Source organism: Cloeon dipterum, chromosome X, assembly GCF_949628265.1.
Source record: "Cloeon dipterum chromosome X, ieCloDipt1.1, whole genome shotgun sequence".
NCBI lineage: Eukaryota > Metazoa > Arthropoda > Insecta > Ephemeroptera > Baetidae > Cloeon > Cloeon dipterum.
In genome coordinates this window covers 3,404,772-3,431,082 of record NC_088790.1, presented here as the reverse complement: position 1 = coordinate 3,431,082, position 26,311 = coordinate 3,404,772, and the positions used below count along the sequence as shown (strand labels likewise).

General features: G+C 44.1%; 1 protein-coding gene across 2 annotated transcripts in view; it reads right to left on the bottom strand.

Annotated features, from left to right (window-relative positions):
• The window catches only part of LOC135946272 (uncharacterized), a 52,806-nt gene that overhangs the window by 10,611 nt on the left and 15,884 nt on the right, over positions 1 to 26,311 (bottom strand). The window contains exons 2-12 of one of the 2 annotated variants that reach the window (XM_065494421.1): positions 15,455 to 18,670; positions 13,596 to 15,259; positions 13,458 to 13,481; positions 12,155 to 12,198; positions 10,632 to 10,722; positions 7,859 to 7,933; positions 6,859 to 6,882; positions 5,048 to 5,267; positions 4,272 to 4,298; positions 2,929 to 3,049; positions 2,010 to 2,116 (exon numbers count right to left, since the gene is read on the bottom strand). In XM_065494421.1, coding sequence (XP_065350493.1) covers positions 2,010 to 2,116; positions 2,929 to 3,049; positions 4,272 to 4,298; positions 5,048 to 5,267; positions 6,859 to 6,882; positions 7,859 to 7,933; positions 10,632 to 10,722; positions 12,155 to 12,198; positions 13,458 to 13,481; positions 13,596 to 15,259; positions 15,455 to 18,533 — 5,476 coding nt within the window. In that variant the 5' untranslated portion in view covers positions 18,534 to 18,670. Of the gene's footprint in view, positions 1 to 828; positions 936 to 2,009; positions 2,117 to 2,928; positions 3,050 to 4,271; positions 4,299 to 5,047; positions 5,268 to 6,858; positions 6,883 to 7,858; positions 7,934 to 10,631; positions 10,723 to 12,154; positions 12,199 to 13,457; positions 13,482 to 13,595; positions 15,260 to 15,454; positions 18,671 to 26,311 lie in introns of both variants that reach the window. The other variant, XM_065494420.1, reaches the window with a different exon arrangement.

The window sequence follows — 26,311 nt, the reverse complement described above, 5'->3', positions numbered from 1 at the left end:
CTCGAGCCCGCTGTTGGGAAAATCTGCCGCAAAAGCGAGGATTTTCCCCGTGACAGGTGTGTGGAGTGAAAATGGTCGCTTTTGTGCTGGTTGGACAGGAAAATGTTGAGAAGTAACTCTGCCCACTGAGAGAATCTCCAAAGAAAGCTGAAAGGCGTGTGTGTAAAAGTGTGCTTGTGTCCAGTCGTGATCTGTTGGGGTCCAGGGAAATAAAGATCGCGAGAGATAGCCAATTTATCACCGCGGAAACTTTTTCCAAGTCTACAGAAGGATGAGATTCAAAATAAAAAGGGAAAGTCCAACGTACGGAATTATTTTTTTCTTTATATAGTCTTTTTATTTGCAAACGTGCAGCCGAATTTTACATCAATAAATTCTGAGAAGCGACCAAATCTACAGAGTAAATGTTCTTTCTCTACGTTAATGGGAAGGTTTCGGATGCGTTTTACTGCTAACTTTAAGAGGATCCAAAATACAGGACAGATATACCCTACAAAAGTGTTTATGTATACTGGAAAATGGTTTCAAAAATTCATGCCCTAGATTATTTGGAATTAAAAATTACTGGATAGAATAAATTGAAGTTAGAAGAGATTTGAGGGGACACTGAATTCCCATGCTCTTTGAGACAAAGTGGGGTTGTGCTTCTGCGGTCATACCACAGAAGGGAAAGTGGTCACAAATACATATTTTGCAGGTACTTGTGCAAAATTGAGAATAATTCTTAGTATGGCAGAGAGGCTGAATGAAATGAGAGAAGACTGCTCAAATGATTTTCTAAATTGATTTTGATGTCATGACCGATTGGTGTAATGATTTTGCCGATACCTGTAATAGCGATCTTGCAAGACCACTTGGAAGTCCCCTCTAAAACGATTTCCTCGGCTTGTTCTAGGGAATCTATATGAGTATCTGGGTCCACTGAAAATGTGGTTCTGTGGAGCAACAAAAAACACAAAACACACCACATCAATATGAAAAAACACAAAACGATAGAGAGGCGGCAAAAACACTGGCAAAATAGTAATGTTGTTTGTGTCTGGGGGGGAAAGCTGTTTTTCGGCGGCGCAAACAAGGACGGCGGTGGCGGCAGCAGCAGCTCCCCCGACGACGACGACGGCGCCTCTTCTACTGGACTCGCTGGACTGGACTGGAGGGAAAGAGAGAAATCACACGACCGGGTGCGGGATTCGTTCGATCGCAACACATCCAAACGCATAATTAACACGAACTTTGGGTAGTCCGTCATTAAGATGCGTCATGCCCAGCACATTTACATTCAGATGAAAACAGAGAGGAAGAGTCGCTCGAGAGGCTGGCATTTTCAGCTTTTACGGTTATTGCGAGACGAGTGCGAAATTGCTCTCGATAACATTCTTGGTCTGATTTCGCGCGCAGCACGGCAGCAGGAACGAGTTTCGGGGATTTTGCGAAAGAGCAATTCTGCCGCAGAAAATTGCTCGGAGAGAGAGAGGTCGGTCGGGTCTGAGGCAAATACATACATTTTTAAATTCAGATCAGGCGCAGACAGGGCAAATGCGCATACCAGACGGCGGGACTTCTTACAGGCTGATTTATGGCAGAGTGTAAATTTTTTAACAACTCAATTGATAAACTCGAATAGGAGCTTTGCTTAGAAATTGAATTTATCTAAAGGACATAAAAGCCGGAGAGCTATAAAGTTCAGCGGAAGGGGAAAAACAGAGCGCGCGCCAGATATATTTCCTTTTAATGTCTCTCCTTTAAGGGGGAAAGAGAACTCCAATAAACCGATGAAACCGCGAAATTGCGGCTCTCTTCAGCAAAATTCGCTCCGTTTCCTGCACAATCGATTCGGGTATTTATGTACAAGCGTCAAAATGCCAACTCACACGCGAATCAAAGCAGCGCGGCTGTTCAAAGCCGACGATTCGTCAGGATTTGTATCATAATATAACGATCATAAAAAAGTAACACAGAGATAGAGAAGTATATAGAGTGGCTTGTTTCAGCCAGGGCAGTGGACAAACCTGTGATGGCAATCTTTGCCGACCACTTGCTCGTGCCATCAAGAACCGACTGCTTCACCGCTTTCATGTGACCGATGTGGCTCTTTTCCTCGACTCCGAAAACGGCTCTAAAAGTGGGGTTAGTTTCGGGCATTTGCGATTCACGAGTTGATTGGCTCGACAAAAGAGCGTTAAACACGTATATCCAACCAATATAAAAAAAAGGAAAAAGGCTGCAGGGAAGGTGGCGGATCGATAAATCGGGAGACGCCCCGGTTTATGAGTTCCGAAATTAGAAAAGGCGGTGCGTGATTTGTGGCTCCGCGCGCGCGGCAACTTGTTACTCAAAACAAGATTCTTCCGGAATATTTACGAGTTCCGCATGAATGCCATGAATTATTGATCAGCGACTGAATCAAGTTTTCCAGGCACGCGTGTCGCTGGGAATATAATGAGGCAAATTTTCGCGCTCGCAAAACCATCAAGAGATGTGTGTTTACTTATCAATCACGGCTCTTCCCGCCTTAGCAGTCAACGCACCGCGCGTGTGGATGTGGAGGGGCCACTTTGAACCGCACCGATTTATTTGAGACGACGAGGGGGAAAAGAAAAAAAGGGAGATTCATTCCGCTTCCCCAATATTTGCGCGCGGTTTGCATTTTAAGGCTTTCCAGACACATCAAAGAGTGACGAGCTTCTCTATATATCGCGATGCTTTGTGGAAAAAAAGGAGCAGGCTAATGGAAGTCTTGAGTGCGACTCCCTTTTCTCCCATTAAAATGCAAACCACCGCTTATCGAAATGGAAATAGCAACTACTTGGACAAGATTAAACAAAGAATTTAAATCTGAAACGAGAGGGTTAAATGGAAATAAATCCCCAGTGTTTTTCAATGATGATTTTAAAAATGGGGGCAGAGAAAGCAGAATTCAAACCTTACCTAATAAGCTCAAATATTTCAGGCTTTTCCCTTTCGCGCTGCTTCATGCGCTCCTTCATGGCCGTGATGATGGAATTTGCTTTGTCTTCGGCGCCGTGCTTGGAACTCTTTTCGGCCGCCCCTGTAACAATGTCATTACGAGGCTCAGATTTCCAGCTTGTTCGTCGTTTGTTGTCCGCTTTTGCAAAATTATTATCAAAGCGAATCGAAAATGTCAGAGTTGACGGGGAGGTTCTGACGCCTACGCACAACATGTGATTGATGAGGTGGAAAGGCAATTTTTTCGCCAGAGAGCAGCAACGATCAATTGGATCTCGCGTGTCCAAACTATAGATAAACAAAATACTTTATGACTGCATGAGTGGCCCCCCGACGTGACATCAAAGGAAGCAGATGTGAATTTTATCAAGTACCTGGCAGATGTATTGGGGTTCATGCTGAAAATCGACTCGATAAGTGGCAGGAGCGAGCGAGCCAGTCAGCCAGCAGCCGAGCCTGTTCGTATTATATCTCTCGCTCCTACACTCTCTCCGCACTTCTATTATTATTCAAAATCAATATCCCCGACAACAGTAAGTGAAGTTTGGAGCGCAGCAGCCAAGAAAATGTCAGAGTTGAAATCTCCGTGCTGCCACATCTGCGTTTATGTACCACCCAGTGTTATGTGCCCATATTTACCGATACCAGGCATACTTAGCATCAAAAGTTGAAGACAAAAGTTGATCGATTGTTTGGTTCAATCTCAGGGTCAGATTTTCAGATTAATATTATCTGAACCGATTCCAACAAGAATCGCGGCTTCTGAGTTTTTAAATCCTCCTATAGGCGCGAAATTTGAAATTGGGTGTCCTATCATTTATTTCCTTTGCGCGAAATTCGATTCGGAAAGCACCAAGAGGCACTTCTGCGAGGTACCAATAAATCACAATAGAGTCTCGTGGGATATCGCTGCCTTGGCAAAAAGAAAGAGACTGCCGCAGCACACGATTCCTATTATTTCTGCCACTCTTTTTTACAGCACCACAAGATTTTTTTCATGAAATTGCGTCACCATAAATTTAATATCAGGATGTGAGATGAGAACTTTCTTTTCCGTTCCAATTTCGGTGACTACGGTGGAATGAGAATTTATGAGCTAAGCCTGGATTTGACTCGGCTGTAATGAAATTGCGACAACTGCTGTACAAATGAGAAATATGAGAGCTCTGTGATGCGAAAGAAGCTGCTTTTGATTTATGTTATGTCTGTGTTTTGCTCCCAACTAGCATATAATAATAATTCGCTTGTCGAGCCTTTGATATAAGAAAGAAACTCTAGCGCTTATCAACGTTGATTTCGCTGACCTGGTTCAGTGGTATTTGAATCAGTCCCTGTTTAACAAAGAGTTTGTTAGTTTTCCTTTGAAAAAATAAATGTGATATATTGCAGCTGCCAAGAGATTCCAGAGGTTTTAATTTAAAAATCGACGAGACGTGCAGAAAATCGGTGCCAAACCGTTATTTTGGCGGTTTTTTGTTTGAACCTAGCCACTAAAACGCCAAAGACCAATCAGAGAGAGGAGAGTGGCTCTCTGATTGATCTAAGATCGAGACAGCAGCGCCACAGTTGGTGTCGTCGTGACGCTGTGTCAAAGAGCCAATCAGAGAGCCGCTCCCTTCTTTTATGGAGGAACGCGGGTTCAAGCAAATCCAGGTTTTCACGTTTCAACCGTTATTTGGCACGATTTCGATTTGTCAGCCCTCAGGGAACGATTGGCACTGTCAAAAGTGAAATTAATGGTTTGATATTATTTGTTTCCAACGCTGGTATGAAGAGTGAAACTGAAAACGTTCAGCTCAAGTTGAGAGAAAGTTTCAAGTTGCAAAAAGTTGTCTGATTGTATCGCTCTTTGTTGTTCTTGGAAGCTCTTTTGTAAATGTTCCCCTTTCACATTGCACAACAAAGAGTTATAAATGGTGCTTACTGGGAGATAAAAAGACCGCGCCTCGTCGTCACACGATTTTCCAACTTTTTCTACCCTGAAAGATAATTGGGCCTGATCGCCTGGCGCCCTCCCGTGGTTTGCCATTTATTCTAGTAAAAAGCGCAGTAAAAGAGGCATAATAAAAGAAAGACTCACTCTGCAAGCAGTCGGCGTTGAGGAGGTCCTTGCACTTCTCGTGGCACTTGACGCCGCACTCGGTGCAGCGGACCCCTTGGCGGGCGATGCCCCACAGGAGCCCCTCGCACTCGTAGCAGTAGGTGGGCGAGGTGGCCGTCCACAGGACAAAGTTGTGCGGCGTGGTGCTCGAGATCGGGTAGATGAGCGCCTGCAGCGTCTTCTTGTACACGTGCATTTTCTGCGGGGACGGCGACACAACGTGAGCAAAATTCCCAACGGGGCCAGCCGGCCGGCCGACATGCGGCCGATTTTGGATGACAGGAAGTAAATAATAGATATATATATTATGTGACGTGTGAAATCGCTAATATGTAATAATATAATATCGTATATATGGAGTTATGTATATATTCAATAATAGGTCATGCGGCGCAATTCACCGGCAGAGTCCTATTCAACTCTGCCTTTCTGCGAGAGGGCGCATTCGCAACTCTGATAATAATCAACTAGTTTGGCACTCAGCTATCCATAGAGATCAATAATACTAATGAAGCTGAAAATAATGAGTCGAACCAACGATAATTCATGACTGTATACTCTGTGTGTTGTTTAACTCGAACAGTGTCATAATTTGAAACTTTCCGAATTAATTCGTGTGATTTTGTAGTTATTTATAAATTTTAAAACCCCCCGAAAACAGCTGCGAAGCATCAGCTTGCAATAGTGAGTGATTTTTGACACTGATTTTGTGGTTAAATTGTGTTTTACATTTATTTGTGTTTTGCTTGTCGACAAAAAAAGAAAGAAACGTACAGTCATTGATCCCATTAACAGGCTATAAACTACCATCGGCAAAAAGTGCACGGTGACACAGAGACCGTAAATATATATGATATATATTTCCGCAAATAATTGTTGAGTAACACACACATTCTCAGACACACATAATATAATATGAACAATGAGACTTTGTAATTGAGTATGGTTTGGTGAGTCGACACCGAAATATCAACGAGTGAGTCAAATATTCAAACACATCTTCAAGGAAATGCAACAATGGACGGATTCGCTAAATGAAAGACAATGAGATGAGTTGAAAAATGACAAACATGTAAACTGTATGGGCCGGATCAGAGCTAATTTCTACTTTTAAATAGGTCTTACATATCCTAATATACTTGGCTTGCGTAGAAATTGCCATTGGTTATTTTTGTTTAAGCTTTTAGGCACGACAGACAGGTTGTGGAATCTGCGCCTAGACTAAAATGTTATATATATACGTGTTCACCAACGAGAAATTAAGTGATCAACCAATTTAATTGACTAAGTGCACTTGATGGAAAATAATTGAGTTTTATTATGAAGTCTGGGTGATTCGGCGAGTTAATGATGACGATTATTATATTTATCAATGAATGCACTTTAATCAAGTTAAGTCGTTTGGAACTGAATTTACTGTGTTTTCTCGTCGTGTGTTTCAACAAAAATGAAAAGTCAACCAACAGAAAACGAGTAAGAACGCTGCTACCATGTTATACGAAATATATAATATAGTTTTTTCGCTACAGAAAGAAGCACATCCATGCATTATACAGAGGCTGATATGCAGAAACGATGAAGGAGCATAATATCCTTTGAGTTTCTTTTTTCAAGACCGAAACGACACCAACATTCAAATTGAGACATCTAAAAGGTGCAAAACAGGATTATGTCTCCAAGGCAGATTCGCATATCACCCGTGTAACACACGAAAACGGAACATGAAAAGCGATGGAGGTGGGGGGTAGTTAAAGCGCAGAAGCTCCAGAATTCAATTTGGTTGCTTTTACCTGCTCCAAAGGTATACGGGCTGACTGCAAAGGACAACACGCATGAAGAAAAGAGAAGAGAGAGGGGGTCAAGAGACAACACTTGGATACTTAGCATACACAATGAGACAAAAGTGCGTCTGCACAAATTTGACGGCGAACACGCACAACGGGGGGAGCAAGAAGGAAGTGTATAGAGCCGCAGAGAACATCGATTCGACCCTCTTCATTTGGCCGAGCGACACGAGAGACGTTTGCACACAAATACGCATAGTACGTATAAAAAGCGGCGTGGGCGGGCGGGGGTGGATGGGCGGGCGGGCGTGGACGGGCAGCAAGAGTTTCCGCCTCAGTGTGCGTAGTTAAGTATCCGTACAGAACAAAACGAAAAAAAGGACACATCTCACGAAATGAAGAAACAAATCAAATTAAAGACAATAAAACATTCGGCATTGTAGTAAAATGCGTGAGAGGTACAATAACAGTGTATGTACCATTTAAAGGGTCATGGGTGTGGCGGAGAAAATATATATAAATAAGAGAGAGAGAGATGTGAGTATATAATATATATATATAGTATTCCAGGTGCTAGACTACGAAAATAAAAAATTATGTCATAGTAGATAGAGAGATAAAATAGCCAAATTCGAGAAATAGAACTGGAATATGTTATAGTCTTTCCTTCAGTCAGATAGAGAGCAAGTTGAAAACGTTAATAACAGAGTGAAAATGAAGGTATATTTATAAAGGTGAGGTAGCAGAATCGCACACGTAAAGCCCCCGAAATAAGAAAAAATAAATAAAAAACGCAATCTTTTCTAACTAAAGAGTGAGAAAAAGAGAAACGGAGTTCACCCATTTGAATTTTTTTAAACCTGTTCAAAGAATCCGGTCGAAAACGGAAAAAAGAGAGATTTCGGTTGTTACACACACAGCGATTAGTTTCATATTTCATTCGCTTTATCTGCACGGTAATTATTATCAGTTTATAGGACAACTGGGGCGGTGGCGGCCAACTTACCAGCTCTTCGTCGTTTAAGGTGGCTCGAGGCAAGGCCGAGGTCAGTCCGGCGTTGCGTTTTGTCGCTGCCATTGTCTGCAAAGCAAAAATTCTCATTACTCGCCATCACAACAATAGGAAAACAGAGCTAACGTGTGCAACGCAAAGTTATCGTGTTTCCTAATCAAGTATGCGATTTTTGTACAAATCAAGTAAGTGTGAGCGCGTGTTTTATTGTACAAACTACGAGCCGTACTTCAAGTGAAGAAACACCAACATAACCAGATGTATTTACAGATTCGCAAGGAAACTCTTATAGGATTCGATTTTTTTTATTCGACGGAGTATTAAAAGTAATGGGAAATGCTTCAAAATCGAATTGTGAAGCATATCAAGATGATATTTTACAGGTTAGACTCTATTTGACAAGACAATGGGTCCGGACAATTAAATAGATATGCTGAAAAATTGGATTATGACTCATTAAAGGTTCCAGATGTTATTTAAAAAAATTCCGAGCTCCATTTTTGACCCTTATAATCTTCAACTAACTTAATTTTTCCAGAATTTGTTTGACTATTTGTTAAAAATTGCAAATTGATATTTTATCACTACGATTAACTTATAAAAAAGCCTGAAATTCAAGCTACAAACCAAATTTCAGCTAAATTGAGTTACAATTAAACAATTTCGAACTTTTCAGCCAAAGATCGTTAAAATCATCGAATCCGAAAAATTTCCAAAGTGGTTATTTGCAGAGTCGGATGGAATATTTAATGACGTGTGCCTTTGAAATGAGTATGCACGGCAGAGAATCAATTTGTACGGCAAGAGACGGAGGCGCAAAGTTGCAATGCTCTCCGCTTGTCTTTCACAGCGATCTTATTAAAATGCTAATTTAATCATGTAGAAACTCAAGACACGCGGCTAAGTGAAACTTTTTGTACGCACACTTTTAGCTAAAGTAATGAGCAGTGTGTATATATATGTGTGTGAGTATTTACAAGAGCGTATCTCTGTGTTTGTACTTTGCATAAATGCCATACCGTCGAAAGCGCTATTCTACCAACGACAATGAATGACTTAGGCGGAACGTTTTTTACGCCGCCAAACCTAACTACTCATCGTGAAAATTCAGCATTAATGTAATTAATTCATAATATTCAGCAGCCCTCTACTGATTATAAAAAAAAATCAAGGGATGCAACGAAAGGGGTTTGTCGTCGAAGAGACACAAAGAGGCATGCAGGTGTTAATGATTTCACTCGGGTAATTGAAGGCGGGGCGATGGTTTTTTTGTTTTTAAAAAGCACTCTCGCTCGCCTAATGCGTGAGAGAATAGAGAATGCCTGTTCAGGTATTAATGGAATACACAATGCATCTGCAAAAAGAAGGGCGAACACAACACACGCTTAGTGTGAGAGGGGTGCATTCAGTGCCAAAAAGGGCTGCAGGGCGGGTCGCGTGCATTGTTCTACAAACACAAACATGACTACGCAGTGGTGAATGTTGCAGCTTCACAATGAGAATTAATGGCAAACCATCTGGTGCAGAGTGCGGGCCATGTGTTTGCCAAATTTTGCTCTAAGTAAGCTTACTGTTCTAATGAGAATAATATATAATGTGATTGTGTAACTACTATAGCTTTGCAGCATGCACTATTGTTGATTGGAGTAGTACCTTGAGAACCTGTGAGAGTTGAAGGCCAAATCGGAAACACATTGAACATGTTGATTAGTATCTTGTTGACACTAACAGGATCAATTTTAGGTCGTGGCGCTCGTTTTCCGCAATTTTATTATCAAAAAAACGTAAAAATAGAAATTTAGGAACGTTATTTCCTCATTTATAAATGGATTTTAATTTATTTTGACAGTAGCGATCGATTCCTGAGGTTCGGATTAGGTTGAGCAACCAAATCGCTCGGTTAACACGTGCCGAAAATCGGCGGAAACGTTCAACTTTGGCGGTTTTTTGTTTGAACCTATAATAGCCACAAGAACTGCGGCAACCAATCAGAGAGAATAATTGGATGCAGCGCTTACGCTGGCTGTCGCTGTGGCGCTGCTTTCTCGATCTTAAACCAGCTCAACGTCCAATCAGAGACGATTGACCTTTTTCTATGTTCAAACTCAAAACCGCTAAAAATGTAAGGTTTTTTACGTTTCTGTACGTATCAAAAAATTAAATTTCAGTTCTTTTTGAAAGAAAGCAGATTTAAATTGCGGAAAATTGGCGCACAACAGATAAAAGGGGCCATCTGACTGAGAGATAACAGAAGATACGAATTACATGAGGGCACAGGGAAGCAACACACATAATAAAAATCCCTGACGGTGGTCGAGTGGAAAGAGGAGGGGTCTGGGGGTAGAGCAGTTGGGGCTATTAGTATAGTGTAGCTGTCACACCAACATAAAAATATAGCGAGAGAGAAAGAGAGAGAGAGAGGGAGAGCGTATTTTATCATAAAACAATGGGTCATATATAGGTGTTAGAGAGTGAGGAAAACACAGCTCTGAAAGTGAGAAAGGATGTGGGCCTCTGGGCGTGTAATCGTCATTAAAATGACGTCATTACCACCGTAGTATTATTACGCTTAATGATAGTGGAGGAAAGAAGGTGGAAACACACGGAGCGGTTCCAACCAACACTGAGCAAAAATAGAATTAGGGGGGTTTGTTTGAAATCAAGAAAAATGTTGCTAATCAGGGGCTCCCTTTTCTTCGTGTTCGCGCTCATTCATCTTATTGAAGGCGCGCGTGGGGATAAAAATCGAGATAAAAGCTCTATTTACCAGCTCGGAGACGAGTGGGATGGATTTCCTGCGCGGGCGGATGTCAGGCATGCTGTCGATGTTGCTGTAGAACGGATTGTCTCCGGGGTGCCTGCAATAAAACCGAGCAAAAACACTTTTACCGAAAGCTGAATATACGCATCGAGCAAAAGCAACATTATTATCGCCATGTTGCGGCTCTCTGGGCCCATCGTAAAAAGCAGCCTAAATGCACCGCCGCCTGCTGTATTATGTAGTGTGTGTGGTGCGGTTGTTGCTCTTTTGCCGACCAGCGTCCTGTGGCCAGCCGCAAAACAAGATCGCGGCTAAGTGCAGCGGGAATCAAAGTAATTTACGAGCGACCTCTGCAGAGAGAGAGATGCAGTCTGGAGAGAGTGTGCGGCTCAGTATTTCTCAATTTATTTAAGAGCTCTCGTAGCACGGCATACGGCACGCTTGGGATGCTTATTATTAAAGTTTTGCAGGAATTTCTTCCACTGCGGTGCATCGCATGAGGAATTTGCGTGGAAACATCCGTTCCTTGCAAGGGAAATTGATTAAAATTGCAGGGATGTTTAAAGAGTAATTTAATCTGCCTCTCAACTCGCACCAGAGAGATAAAAGTTGTTTTGTACTTGTAAAATAGGAGGTCTCTGCAGCTTTAAAAAAAAATTGAAGACGATTGATACTGGAAAACATCGGAAATGAACCTAAGGATTCAGTTTAAGCCAAAATTAGGGCTGTAAATTTAAGAAAAACAGTGGCTGAATGAGAGTCTCCTTTCTTGAAATATGATTTTGTTACGCGAAAAATAGTTTCACTACAAAATTTTATACACTGTTGGACAGATCTCGACGAGAGGAATCGAAATCTGCCAACGGAGTGGTCACGGTGGAAATTTTGGATAAAATTTGAAATTTTTTACTTTTTTCTGAAAAAACTGTTTATCTCATCCAACAGTTCAAATAAATTTAAATTTTCGCTCTGTTTCGATCTACTTCAATAAGATTCAAGTGCATGAAGAAAGTTTGAATGCAATAATTGGATTAAAATAAAAAAAAGAATTCATCTGTGAAGCTTAAAAAGGTCGACCTCGTTTTTTCGCTTGACAGCGCGTTAAGTGCAAAGAGATTTATGGCGGAATGGAATTTTCATTTTATCTCGCTGATAGCCGGCTTGAGAGAAATGACAAAGTTTGAGTGACGGTGATGTAGAGGCGCTGCTCCTTTAGCGAATGGCCGGCGGGACTTTGGGCAAAAAATTTCGACGCGCCGGGCTCACACACACCCTCCGCAAAAGTCATTTTTATTCCTTGCAGCTGCGAGACGAAGTCGCAAAAAAGGCATCAGCGATGCTTATTGCAGGGGAAAAAATCGAGTTTTATTTCATCACTCTCGAGGGAGGAGTTGTGGTGGGCTCAACGCGTCGGCTGAGCCCTTTTTACCTCAAAGTTAGAGCGAAAATATCAGAGAGTGCAGCTGCATTTTTACGAGTTGACTTGTTAAATAGTCACCGAGATTAGCGCGGCTGGAACAAGGACTTACCCATTGGCACGTCCTCCGCTGTCACCACCAACACCGGCGCCATTCTGAAAACACATTATTCGTGTTAATCCCTTGTTGATGCATATCGTCGTGCAGTTATGGTCGCAACAGAAGCAGGCTAATGCAAAGTAACATCACGGACAGTGGTATAGGGGCACAAGCATGGGCCAAAGTTAATGCTTGGAATCTGCAGTTTACGTCCTCCGGCGATCGAACCGAGCGCAAATTTAATCCCGAGCCTGCAGCATGGAAACCATATTACATCACCAGCGAGGCAATTTGAGCTTGTTTCAAGCCCAAGGAGTCTGCCTATTCCAAGCAAATTCATCAACATATCGCTCAGGAGCACTCGGCATACATATGATTCAACACAAAAAATCTCTGTCCATTTCAAAACCGACGAATATACGATTGAAACATCTGCTTCGTTTTCTAGCTGATAACGATCAGAAGGGGAAGCGTCGTTTCTAAATCTAAGCAATAGGATAAAAACTGTAATTTGTGAAAATATCAAACTGTAGGCCGTTTGTAAGGATGTGAGACGTTCGCGACTTTGGTCGTCAAAGGAAAATAAATGTTTAGTGTGCAAGGGGAGCGTCTCTGTTAGTCGAGTGCTGGGCACACTAGGTCACGAAGTGAGCGTCTTTGTGAATTTGTAATTAACGCCTAAAACGAGACGACGTCGTTTAAATTTTGTAAGAACTGTTTTCAGGGCCGTGTGATATATATATATACTGTGTTAACTTTTGGGGAGCGAAGCGACGCCCACTCAAGTTTCATGCTGTCAACACACTAAATATATATTTATTGAACGTTTTATGACATGGTACAACAGAAGAGGAGCTTGGAGCAAAAGATGTAGCGTGTTAAATTGTGGAAAATGTATAGAGAGAAAGAGGAATAGAGTGTATGCAAATCGTGCAAGTGTTTCAGAAAATTTCGATGTAGGTTTAAGTGGTGCTGAAAATTTTGTATTTTATGAGACACATTTTTCAGTCGACGTCAAAACACAGAAATTGATATAATATATCAGATAAGAAAATAAACTTGAAGTTCACGTGTGGAGAACATCACACAAAGATCCATTGAGACGATCGAAAGTGTGAACGGTGTGTTTAAACGAATTGCATTTGTGTAACAGAAGCCATGCAAAAGAGCAGCATGATATGTGAGAGAGAGCAGAGTTCATGTTCTTTGACGGATGGACTCGGGTTTAGCGCTTAAAATGTTTTTGACACTTCAATCGATATATAAAATGGCTGAATGTAATGCAAGCCCGACCTTGATTTTACACGTGACTCACCGATTCGGTTTTTGGTGAATCAATCTGAAATACGGAATTTAAGTTTATTTCAAAGCACCGAATTTTAAAATATTACAATCAGTTTATTTCTTAAATCAAGAAATATTAACATTGAAATTATCTGCCGGTAGATCTTACCGTTAGACTGGCCTGCGAGGCCGCCTCTTGATTGATTTTGTCCTCCGCTTTCCTCTCCTTCAGAGCTTTTAAAAGTTTCCATTTGCTGCCTTCTCCTTTCCCGCCTTCTTCACTGATGCTTTCCGATCGAAGTCGTGCGGCTATCGACGAAGTCATGGTCACCGTGCTGTCTGCTCTGTCCCTGAACGAGGTTGGAAGCGCTTGCACAGAGCCTGACAATGAACCGCAAGGCTCTGGTGGTTCACTCGGAGCCACGCTGATGGTGTCGAGCGGCCTCCTCAGCGTACTGGCATTCGAGCTGACTCTGGAGCGGCCAACATCGTGCTCGGAGTACTCCTCTGAGCTGTGGTGAGGACTGTCCGGGCCGCTCGTCGAGCCTGAAGAGGCGTCGTCGTGCTCTTCTTCCTCGACCTCTGGGTACGACGTCGTGCTCGGCCGTCGATCCTTTTCCGAGGTGAATGCGGATTCTGAACTGAATTCGCTTCCGGTTTCAGAGTGCTGGTTTTGGGGTCTAGCGGAGTGAACGGGAGTGGCTTGAAACTGAATAGGGGCTTGGCCCGCCAGACTGTCGCTGCCTCCGGAAAAAAAGGCCGACTCTACTGATTTCACCGAGGAAGTGTTGTCGTCTTCAAAGGAATTGGCATCTCGAATTTTCAGCTTGGGGTCACTGTCGGCCTTTTGTTTCAGTTCTTGCAGAACAAACGACATTTTCGCTTTCACTTTGTCGTCCGGTTCGAGCGCCATTTGATCCCTGGATAAGTCTTCGTCATTCTGCCTCTCCATTTCTTCGAGCTTTCTCAGCTCGTAGCAATACCATTCGTCTTCGCTGTCAATGCTCTCCTCTGTGCTCTGTCTTCTAGAAGACACTCGAGACGTGCTTCGATATGAATGCGTACTTCGATTGTCATCATCTTCAAGCGAGCTCCGTAAATTAGGTATTTCAAGGCTCGCCTGGTGCCTCATAATCATTCTTGTACTTGGACCTCGCATAGTTTGGAATTGGTTGCTGCTTTGCAACTGCTCCATAGTTTGAAAAACCGAATTGAAATTATTTTCAACGTCTTGGAAGGTATTTTGATTGAAAATTTGATTATCTTCATGATTAAATGACAGCGTTGGCGCTGCTTGCGGTGAAGGCTCTGATACTTGCGTCTCTATAGTTGGAACTGGCTCATCTTCTTTCGGTTTGTCTTCCTTTCCTGAGTGCCCTCCCGATGAAACTTCATCACCAGAACCTCCTGAGGGTGCAGCAGTGGAGAGTGCCCAATTGGACTCCTCCCCTGAACCGATTTGCTCTTCAGAAGCAGAGGCAGACGAATTGCGTTGGCGGTATTTCCCTAGCGCTCTTGACACTGCGAATTCTCGAGAAGCGCCTCCAATTGGCACAGTTGGTAACTGGATCGATTCCTCAGCCTTATCTTCTATTGAATTTCGTTTGATGTCCCCAACTGTTGCGAATATTTCCTTTGCAGTTTCCTCATCAGGCAAATCTGCGAAGGGATCCGAGTCTTCCTTTTCACTTAAATTTGTTTCAGACTCATTTCTCGGCATTGAACTTTGATTTTGTGCTGGCTGCTGTTGTTGTTGTTGTTGTTGCTGCTGTTGTTGCTGCTGCTGCGGTACATTTTTCTTCATCGATACTCGAGCAAAATGAACTTCAGCATCTGAAAGAATAATATAACAATTTTTTACCGCGCTTTGACTGTTGCACTCAGGGGACTGGCTTGGAAAAAATCGCTCTGTTATTTATAATTAATTTTTTGCGGGATGTCTTTTGAGAAAAAAATCTCAAATTACTATGTTAAACAAAAGTGAAATTGTAAGAAATTATTTAAAATCAAATATGTGATTTAAATTACCTTCTTCACTCTCTTGGTCTGATGGGGCGCCGCTACTGTATTTCGTTGACCAATCAGATTCAGACTGTTCACCGTCCGAGTATGACGACACTGACTTGCGACCTCTTCGTTTGGCTTTTAATAAAATTCCCGATACCGTGGAGAGCATGGTATTTTTTCTCCGTTTTCTTGGAAGGGAAAATATGGAAGACGAAGTAGATGGCCGCTGTTGTTTCTGCACTGCGTCTTCCTCGTCGTTCTCCACGCCACTTGGCAGTGAATGGGACCTGCTTCGCTTCATGGTCAAGTGCAAATCTGGTATCCAGTTGCTCACTGTGCTCATGGCGGTTTTCAGTGTCGTTCTTCTACTAGTTCTTTTCGATGGCTTGCTCTCCGTCGTGCTGGCAGACCCTTTGATATCTTGGGAGATTGATATGTAACCAGATTGCGAAACTATCACACCTGACGAGTCAATGAACTGCTGAGGCATTGCACTTTGATCTACCGACTGCTGAGCCTTCAGCTGTCGTTGAGCCTTCATTCTCCACTTGGCATCAGATTCTAGAAGCGACCTGTCAGTTCTTTGAGAATCTCGGTGAGCATCTCGGTATCGGTCATCATCATAAATGCCAGATGGGGCAGGAGGTGGAGGGGGCTGCGTCTGGTATCTCTTGGCCTCGATAGGATAGGATGGCGGCATGTAGTGAGCATCAGCGTACCTCGCAGACTCAACCGACTTTATTGAGCTTGATGTGTCTCCTGGACTTGGCGTTAAATTAATTCTGCCCGATCTCTGGGCAGATGGCAGCACACTCGTCGACACGTAATCATACCTCGGGCTGGTGCTCTGCGTGGGATAGTAAGAAAGTGCGTCCGTAATATTACCAGTCGGGAACATTGTGCGATACATAGCAGTTCTGTATTCGTCCATATCCGCAATTGAACTACTCGCTACTCTGTGGCTCGAAGCTGGGCTCGGAGGGGTTTGTACGGGGAGGGCGTTGGAGGTGTGTGCGGTGATGTCCGGTTTGGGCAGTTTGGGGGACGAATATGTCGAGTAGGTGGTCGAAGCACTGGACCCTCTCGTGTAGAGGGTGGAGTAGGTCAGGGTTGTGTTGCTGCCGGCCACCGAGTAGAGGGAACTCTCGTTGGCGTCGGCTCTTAAGAGATATTCACTGAAAGGAGAAGCCGTTCTAAATCGGTGTTTCGGACTGGCACCGACGTTTTCTGCTGCAGGCAAGTACTGGTTACCTATTAACGACGAACCACTTATTTTTTGATGAGACGAAGCGTTTTTGTTTTGTAAATGGGTCAGAAGCGAGGAGCTAGTCAGATAGTTTGAAGCGTCTGCGTGATGATGAACAAGATGGCTTTGATGTCGAGGAGAAATTCGACCTATCATTATTTCACTTCTACTTCTTGGTGACGATGGAGACTTTTCTATACCTGACCAACTACTAAGCGATGAAAGTCCAGAATCGGATTTGGCAGTTCCGTGGCCGATCAGGCCCAGCCTAGATGCTGCCGATTCAGGCTTGGTCGAATAATGTTGACTCTTTGGCGATAAACGGGGCGATTTCGGAGAACGTGGGGAATTAGGACTGAGAACATCTCTACTATCTTGTGGGGCAGTAAGCGAGTTAATAATTGACATTGAGTTTGTTAGTGAAAGCGATGAGCCGAGACCGAACTTTCCATTATCAGGTGGAGCCGGAGGAGGTGGCGGCGACGTGGGACTCAACGGATCCGACTTTAATTCGGACAGGTCTTCAGGAGTTCTCATTCGCGGCGATGACATGTAATCCTTTCTCGATCTGAGCGAACCAGTGGGAGATTTGTTATCGTAAAGGGACGCATTCATCGTGGACCCTAAACCTCTACTCGGCGAACCTAAAACAGCAGCGATTTCCGGATCCGTCGCTCCACTGACGGAAGAAAGTCTCGAGCTCGGTCTCGAGAGCATGCCGTTGTTGTTGGGGTTCAAATTTGAATAGCTCCAACTATCTAATTCCGAAGCAACGTACAGTTGTCTCAGGGTCTGGTCCACGATGCTATCCGAAGTTTTGCTTCTAATCGCCTCCATATCCAGTCCAGCCGAGCCTAAAGGAACTTCTTGTACAAACTTTTCGGGATTCTCCATCAACTTGCTTTGCAGTTCTTTCAAATTTGCAGAATCCTGCTGCAATTTGCTGGTTAGTCGATCGAGCTCATTGATTTTGGCCAGAGTAACTTGATCTATCGCACTTAACTCGGTCAGATTGGCGAGATCTTTATCGTCGACGCACGGTGCGTTGCCACGGTAATCCTTATAATCTAATGAACTGAACACAGCTTCTTCCCTAGTCCTGATTTCTTCGTCTTCCTCCTCTCCCTCGCCCTCTTCCATTCGCGGTGAGCCAGACGTGACGATAGTTGGTATTTCCATTGATATCTCTTTAATTTTCTCCGCCACCGCCGCCGCCGCCGCGTCCTCCATAGTGCCTTCGTCAGCCTCCCAAATCATGCCCAGAGGCTGCTCAGTATTCGAGATAGTAATCTGCGGCTGAGTCAAATCTTCTCTGTGAGCAGTGTTTAGGCTTCTGTAAAAGGCCTCGTCAGCCTGGCTTTTCAGCAAGGCGTCGAGACTTTCGTTGCCGGTGCTGGCGAGCGGTCCCGCGAGCAACTGCCGCAAGTCGGGCGACTCGGCGGCCGAACTCGCGTTGCTCGACTCCGTGCCACCCTGCAAACTGGCAACCACGTCCTCGCCCACCTCTTGCGGAGGCGCCTCGTCGGCCGTTAGCTGCAGAAGCGCCGATGTTTTCGGAGGCGGCTCCTCGGCCGACCCGCTCGTCGAGTAGAACTCGAGCAGCTGTGATATCACGGCCTGCTGCTCGTACAGCAACCCTTCCAACTTTTCCAGCCGCTCCCACATTCTGAGGTACTCTTGTGATAATAAATCTAAAGCTCTCCATGCGTACTTTAACTCGGTCTCTAAAATACTCAAACGTGTTCCCAATCGTTCCATGCAGTCTCCAAGCACCAGGTCCATGTCGGTGCACCCGCTGTAAGTGGTGTGCGTGGACGCCAGCGCATCTCCAAGATTGCTCAGTGAGGGGTCCATTTTCTTAGCTAAATAATATTCTCATCCTCGGGGTGAAACGCTAGTTTGATGATAACTTTGATTGCGCATCGTGGTTGGGCCTTTCTTCCCTCGCTGGCAAAGAGGACGCTGAAGCGAACATCCTTAGTTTCAGATTTCTGCAAAATACACGCAAGAGACACACCAGATTGAATATTTTTAAAATATTACAAGAAGTTTGTTTTTTACCACCACGTAAGAGCTATAAAAACGCCTGCGTTTTTAAGAAGTATGCAGCCTTCTAAGCACGCGAGCCACGCAGCTTGCATATTTTCAAATTTAGCACTTTTATTAACGCCGTGCCCCGCTGTGAAGATCATATCTTATTTATGAGTTTCCCTTCCAAAATATTGATCAAATAAAGCAGCGCGAGGGCGCAAGCCTCCTTTTTATTTTTATTTATTTTTGCTCTAAATACATCCAGCCACCCTTACTTGCGTCCGCAAAAAAATCGACAAGCGCTTTGATCTCGCCTGCCGATGACGTGCTGTTAAGCCTGTGTATTTTTTTCCTACCGTTAAAAGTGACAGCTTTTATCGCGTTGTTTCTACAGTATTTTGCTTTGCCTGGCTCTAATACCGCTCGTTGGGCTGAGCACCAACAAGTACTGCAAACAGAGCCCAACTCCGCATCCTCTGCGGGTCTAACCTCTGACATATCTCATGTTCGCCATCTTAACTTGCGCTCGTTTCCTCGCGTACGACGGCCCTCAGCTCCGAATTCACTTCGTGCAAAACGACGCTTTTGCTTTTCTTGCCAACGCCAGGATGAATATTCATTGTCTAATTATTATTTTGCCGCTTGTTTGCCTACCATCGGTGCCATCGTGGCAAAAAGTGCCACTCAAAAGCCAGCCAGCAGCCGGCGGTGGCAGAATGCGACTTAGAACTTTCGTCATAGCTCTTTTGGCTTACGCAAAATGCTAATTGCGGGCCTTCTCAGTTCTCAGCCTCCAGCTCAATCTATTTCTCTGAATTATGATGTGGGCTGACGTCAGCACTGCAGTGTGTGTATAGTACACATATTCGCGCGGGCAGATGGCTTGCAGCCAAATGTTCATCTGCTCTGAGCAACAGTTAGTTCCGCACACACGCCCGGCACTCTCCGCTTTCGCGAGATGCTGCCAAAAGCTCTTGAAATAAAGCATAACACACTCTGGCATGCCAGAGCATAACGCACGCACTCAAAGGAGCCTTGTGAAACTCAATCTGCGAGCCTGTCAAAAGTTTGAAGCCACCAGCGGTCGGGCGGAGAAAAATTGGCCACGCCACGAAATAATCTTGTGCAATTTATATCCCGCTCACATAACGTCTGAGCCCGGAAATTGTGCCAGCTGGTGCTTTCTTAATTCAATTTAAATTCGTTCCTTTATTGTTTAGGCATTCTCAGAAGTTTCGGCCTGTCCAATGTCAGAGATGGTTCATTTCGTGATTTAAAACGCTCAAATATCTAACTTCGTTCCTTTCCAGTGGCATTACGGGCAATTCAAGAAATGACCTCGGTGCGGGCCACGTTGGGCTTCTCTGCGGCCTTTCGGGGACTTTAAATCAATAAAAAAGGTACCGTCTCTTTACTTCTTTACTTAAAATGCGACAGTGTGTGAATGGAAATTCTCTTCCCAGCAACTAAGGGGAGCATTTGCACAGATGAGTAAGACCGAGCTCGATCAATTTGGCCGACCTTTAGTGTCACGTTAGCCGATCAAGTTTCTCGACTCTGACACATCTGCCAATAGTTTTTTTCTGCCCGTCAGCCTGCATTTTCCAGCAGAGAGCACTTGTCACCAGGGAAATGCCCGTGCGCGGCGGCGCGATCATTAGTGAGCCGCCCTTTGGCAAACACACCTTAGCAGCTGCGGCCGAGAGCGCACTTTGGGCAAAAAGCCGGCCGACCGACCGACCGACCGACCGACCGACCCACCGGCGGATGGCTACCTTCCTTCAGCTGCCCAGAGTATTGATTTAAAAGTGCCGCGCGCTGCTCGCAGTTTTCAGACCACTGGCTGCTGCTGCTGCTGCTGCTGCGAGGGGGCCCTTCCGCTCGGCCGCGCGCACGCATTCAAATGCACACGCCGTTTTATATTTCGACATCATGCAACGCGCATTAAATTACTCGGCGCGCGTGACACATAACTGAATTTATTGCCCGCATAGCCGCTGCTTTGTTTGCTCTCTGCAGCAGTAACTAGAATTATTATTTAGTGTGTGTGTGTGTGCCTCTCATTGTTACGCAGCGCGGCTCATTCATGCCAGTCGCCTCTGTCGGCGATGTAACTTGCGTTTTAAGTATTTGCTTAGCCGGCTTGCACGCTGAATCGCACGAGCAACATCAGAGCGGAGGGAATTCATGACTTAATTAGAATGGAGGGTCCGAGAGAAATCCCAGTTATTCGGCTCCCTTGATGCTTCAGAGATTCTAACAATTGGGGAACGCATCTATTAATCCGAAAAAATATGGCGAGAAATCGGGCAGAGGAAAAACTGACAAGGGAGTGATAATTATTTTGAGATATTATCGATTTTATTGTTGATTATTAGCCGAAAATATTTTTGTTCAGAATTTGCTCTCATAGCAAAACTGAAAGACTTTTCATTTTTTTCACATAACCCAACTGCTTTTGTAGCATTAGAAAGTTTTCCTAGTAATTTAAAATTAAAATAGCCGAGAAGAGAGAAATAATTAAGGATTCACGTCAAAGTTTCCTCCTAACACTTGGAATGATGAATTTTACAACAGTGAGCGCGGTTGATGGTGGTTTCATTAATTTATTTAAATCCAACTGCGCTAAGTACGAGCGAAAGTGGGAAAATTATTTTCCTTTGCCTGCTCAACTCGCTCTCTCGCTCGCAGGCTGGTCATTAAAGGTAGATTTAAAACCTCTTGTCACGGGAGAAGGCGAGCGAACGAGTAGAAAGAGAGGCGGAATAAAGCACCTTTCCATTTCCCCATTCATGAATATTTAAACATTTTTTCGGAGCTCACAAGCAGAAAGCAGTCTCTGCCCTCTTTCTTTCTTTCTTTCTTTCTTTCTTTCTTTCTTTTTCGGTGATAATTAAATTGGAACTGCGTTCGCTCTAAATCCTTGAGTTGGGTCTAATTGGCGAACCATTCAAATTTGATCCGATCAATGGAAATAATAAATCATCCAGCTTGTCAAAACTGTTTTTCACGTGCGCTTTCTGAGTAAGTTTGAAAGGAGTCGCTCCCAGAGGTTACCTTTTTGATGAGATCAGAAGCCGTAAAACACATTTTCGAGACAAGACCGCGCGCCAGCTGCTGCTAATAATAATGTTTGTGTTGTCGACGCCGCTTTTTTTATTTCTGTACACTTCCCAGTGGAGGAGAGGCGCGGCTTTTATCAGCTCCGACATAAAAATATGCCGAGTGAGAGATTCAGGCTGTAAAATCTGACTCCTGGAGGGCTGAAAAGTGGCCTCCCGCGTCCACATTGGAGTGCAATTGTGCGCACACACGCACTTTTATTGCTGCTACTCGCGAGAGGCATTATTAAATGGCGCTTGCTAAGTGATTTTTATCGCTATCATGATTCAGCACGTTGTGTAAAGATGCTAATGTGTGATAAAACGGGTCATTACTATTGAGAATGCGCGTTGTTCGCGTTTTGAAAGTTTGCGAGGGAAAATTTCAGTGAAAGGCACGCATTATCAATCATGCGCTGAGGGCTCTCTGTGTGCGCGTTTATGCACAAGTGTGTGTTGTTAGGGAGCTAGAGAGATGTTAATTACGGAGATAAAGGACAATTGTCAAAAGACTGCGGATTGTTTCCACGCCTTTGCAGCCAAAATACGAAAACGATATTGACGTAACCTCTGATTCATGTGCGAGGCATTTTACGCAATCCAGAAGCGATCGAAATGTTGATTGAAAGGCTTTTCAAAGCACTTAATCATTTTCAGGCAAATAAAAAAAGTTCCGAGCGCAGTCAGCTGGAATCGAGTTCGGTCGCAAATAAAAGATTGCATCTCGACCCTCGCGTTTGTTTGATCGCTCGCAAAAAATCGGATTTGCGCGTGCAGACAAAAGAGCAGCCCGATTCAAATTCCTGGTGACCAGTGGGTAAATTGAATTTAGCCTGTCTGAGAGCAGCAGGCTGGAATATTTGCTCTGCCATCCTCGACTAGTCCTCGGCACGGCCCCTGGCTGGCAAAGGCATATATAGTATGTTGTCGTCCGGTCGGCCCACCCCACACACACACGCGTTGATGGCATTTGCCTCTCATTCGGTGCTGCCCCCGCGCAAGACACTCGGCAAATATTTACATTCGACCGCAGCTCCATCAATGACATTTCTGCCAGATATGGCTGCCGCCGACCCAGCCAACGGGCCGCAGATTAGGGCATCAGAAGAGGCAGTTTGTTGACCTGCCTGTCGCTCAACGAGAATCGTTAAAGTCGAAAGGCTGGGAATTAGCCAGAAAACCCGGCGATTGCATTTGCAATTTCGTTTTCGCGCGCGAAATTGGCCTGTCGTGTTCAGTGTTTCACGGCAGCGAGCTGTAATTTAATGAAAAAAACAAATTACACACACTAATCCAGCCATTGTGCGAGAATTGAATTGCTTTGGCGCCGAGAGCAGATTCAACTCGCGAGTAATGGGCCAATTCATTCTACCTCTGGTTGAACACTCGGCGTTAAATATTCATGCGATGCTGCTGTACCGAGTGCCAAGTGCTAATTTCGATTCGAAGCATCTGCTCTTATAAAAGTATCGGGCTTATTAAGGGTCAAATAGGTTCTAAAACAGAGATAATCGCTCTCAGTAAAGTCGCCGAAAGCATTTTGCCTCCCATGTTTGTTTTGCTACCGATTGTTTGTTTTCTATTTGCAGTTCTGTCGATTTATAATCTAATAAATATTACATTAAAGGTTGATTCAAACAGAATAAATTGCGAATGAAAATACCCAAAGGCTCGTCTGCTCGAAGAATTTTCGACGCTGATTGGTTGACGAAACAAAACTCAGCTAAAAGTGTTTGCGACAGCCAATCAGCGTCGAGGATTTTCACTCGCAAATAATGTGTTTCTGTGATTATAAATCAATAGACCATCTCTTTCGCTGCAAGAAAACACCAAACAATCGGTTGCAGAACCAAGGATTTTAACATGCGTTCTGCGACTTTTCTGAGAGCGCTTATCTCTATAGTCAAAGCAGCGATTCGTGTGCCTCAATCACGCTCGTGTGTGTATGCAACCCGCAGGGCGACCGCCGCAAATAATGCAGGTCGCGTTGCTTGTTGGCTTGAATTGCCTTCCGAGAGGTCGCTTGACTGCGCCATGAACATGGACTTTTTAAGTGGGTGCTGGCTGAATTTGAGAGACTTATTCACTGGTGCGCTCGCAGGAAATAAATGTCGGCCGTCGAGCCTTTGCCAAAACGTTCCACTGCGACAAATCTCCAACGGACCCGTTTTGTTTTGCTTGTACGCATTCAATTTCGCTCTTTCACGAAAGGCACCGCCCATGCAACGTATGCAGGATTTATTCTAATGAGACCAGCCTATTTTTAACGATTGAAAATAGACTGAGTTTGTTCTCAATGGCGCCCATTGAGCTCTAATTCAGGCTCCTCTTGTGATTTCAAGGACTGCTTTTGATATGCTACTTCACCGCTTGCTTCTCCGAAGAAGCTGCTCATTACATAAACCCTATTATTCGGACGTTCGTGGAAACTCCAAGAATAGCTCATTTCCCCGTCTTCGCATTGCGTTATAAAAATTGGTAGCCGACTGAAGGGTCCCCCACTGCAGCTCGATGTGTGCTTAATCTGCCATCGCAGGTTGAGAAGCAAAGCCACACAAAAATAACTCGGAAAAGAACCAGCCTACCCCCTCCCTGCTTCCCCTGGTAATTTCTCACCGATCAAAAGGGGCGTAATTGAATTCTTCACGGCAGGCTTCTATTCAGCGCGCGAGCTCTGAGGCTGTCTGATTGCAATTTCGCCACATTCAGGCAACTATATATACTATATCGAGAGGTGCGGCCGAATGACAACTTTCCATCAAGATCGCTAAACAGATACCTTTCCATTCAGCTAAAGCGTTTCCCTGACGACGCGAAATAGAGCTTTTGTAGGTCGCCGCTAGAGAGACTCTGACTCATCATTTGTCACGCAGGGAATTTTCCATTGTAACGAGTCATTTCTAAAAACTGCTGATTTTTTCAAATAAAATTCATGTCACTTTTATCGGGAATATGCACGAGACAGAAATTTAAAATCAATGCCACTCACAAAGTAGATCAATTTGTGGGTGTAATTTTCATGTGTGACGTTCGTGATTTGCATTGGGGCAACTATAACATTCCTGAAATAGCGTGCTCACGGAAATGACCCTTTTGAAGCGAAAATCAATGCTTCCATGACCAAAGAAACGCGTTTTGTAAACCGCGACTGTTCTAAAGGGAAAATATTTGCGGTTATGCTCTCCGATTACAGCTTCTACCAGCGAAATGACAGTTTTAGTTGAATAAAGCGGCCATTATAGTCCCATCAATAATTGTTTCGGCGCAGCTCTCTGAGAAATCAATAAATCATCCGCCGCCACTGAGGCAGCAAAAATCCTCGCCACACTCGACTGGCAAAAAGACTCGAGACGACGTGGAATAAACATATGTTTACTCCTCCGACAAGCAGCAGCCATTTTTCAATGTGTTGCTCTCATTCGTTTATTTTTCGCTTGAGCTCTTCGCAAGCCTAGCGCCGTGCGAGAGAGCAATTTTTCAAGCGCGCGAGATATTGGCTTGATTTATCATGCATGCACCTCTGCCCAGAAATTTTACAGCTATACGTACACGAAAAACGCGCGGGCCATAAAATATTGAATATTTCTTTGTTATCGCTTTAAAAATATTGCCGCCGACGACCATTTTGCGTTGCAAATATATATTTTACACCAGCAGAGCTTTGGTCTGGCCGGCTGAATGTCGAGTCTTTTGTGTGCGCCTCTGAACAGAGATTTAGATTTACTGCTTCTGAAAATTTGTATTTACGAGCGGCATGAAAGTGCTGCTTGACTTAAGGGTTAAAAAGCTACTGTAATAATGTTCCTCAGTTCACCGGGGTCCGGATTCACGCGACGGTCAGATATGGCGTCTGGTAGAGTACGGCGGGTACGTTACAAACGTAAAATGAAATTGGCTTGGATAGTTTATCATGAAAATTCTGTCAGCACATTTAATATTTTTGTTGCTTGTTATTTACTAACAGATAATTAGCCCGGTAATTGGCGAATCGACCATTAGATAGCACATCAGGCTGATGAAAATGTAACGAAATACGCGGAAATGAATTTTTCGCCTCTTTTTTACGCTTCTGCGATTGGCCGCTGGACTGTCCCCGGATTGGCCTCTATTATTTCGACGCCATATTGATTTCTGGCCGGCGGGAACTAACACAGATCGTGACCCGGCCCCCGGTTACTCAGTTTGACAAAAAATTTAGTGTGCCTGAAGTCAAATAGAACTAGGTTTGTATCCCTTTTCCTCATTTAATCAGTTAATATTATTTCCAATTACAACGACGAACCCTCTGAGCGAAATGTTCGAGTTATCCTCTTGGCAGCAAAGAGTTTTCAAAAATGAAGCAGGTCGCTGCTGGGGTTGGCCCTCTTCTCATTTCGCAACTCGGTTATTGTTACACGCTCGATCCGTGCCTGCCGACACAGAATGTGTGTGTATGTGTGTGTGCTTGCTTTTAGCGTGCGTGCAGCCACTTTCGGGATCGTGAGCAAGAGAGAGAGAGAA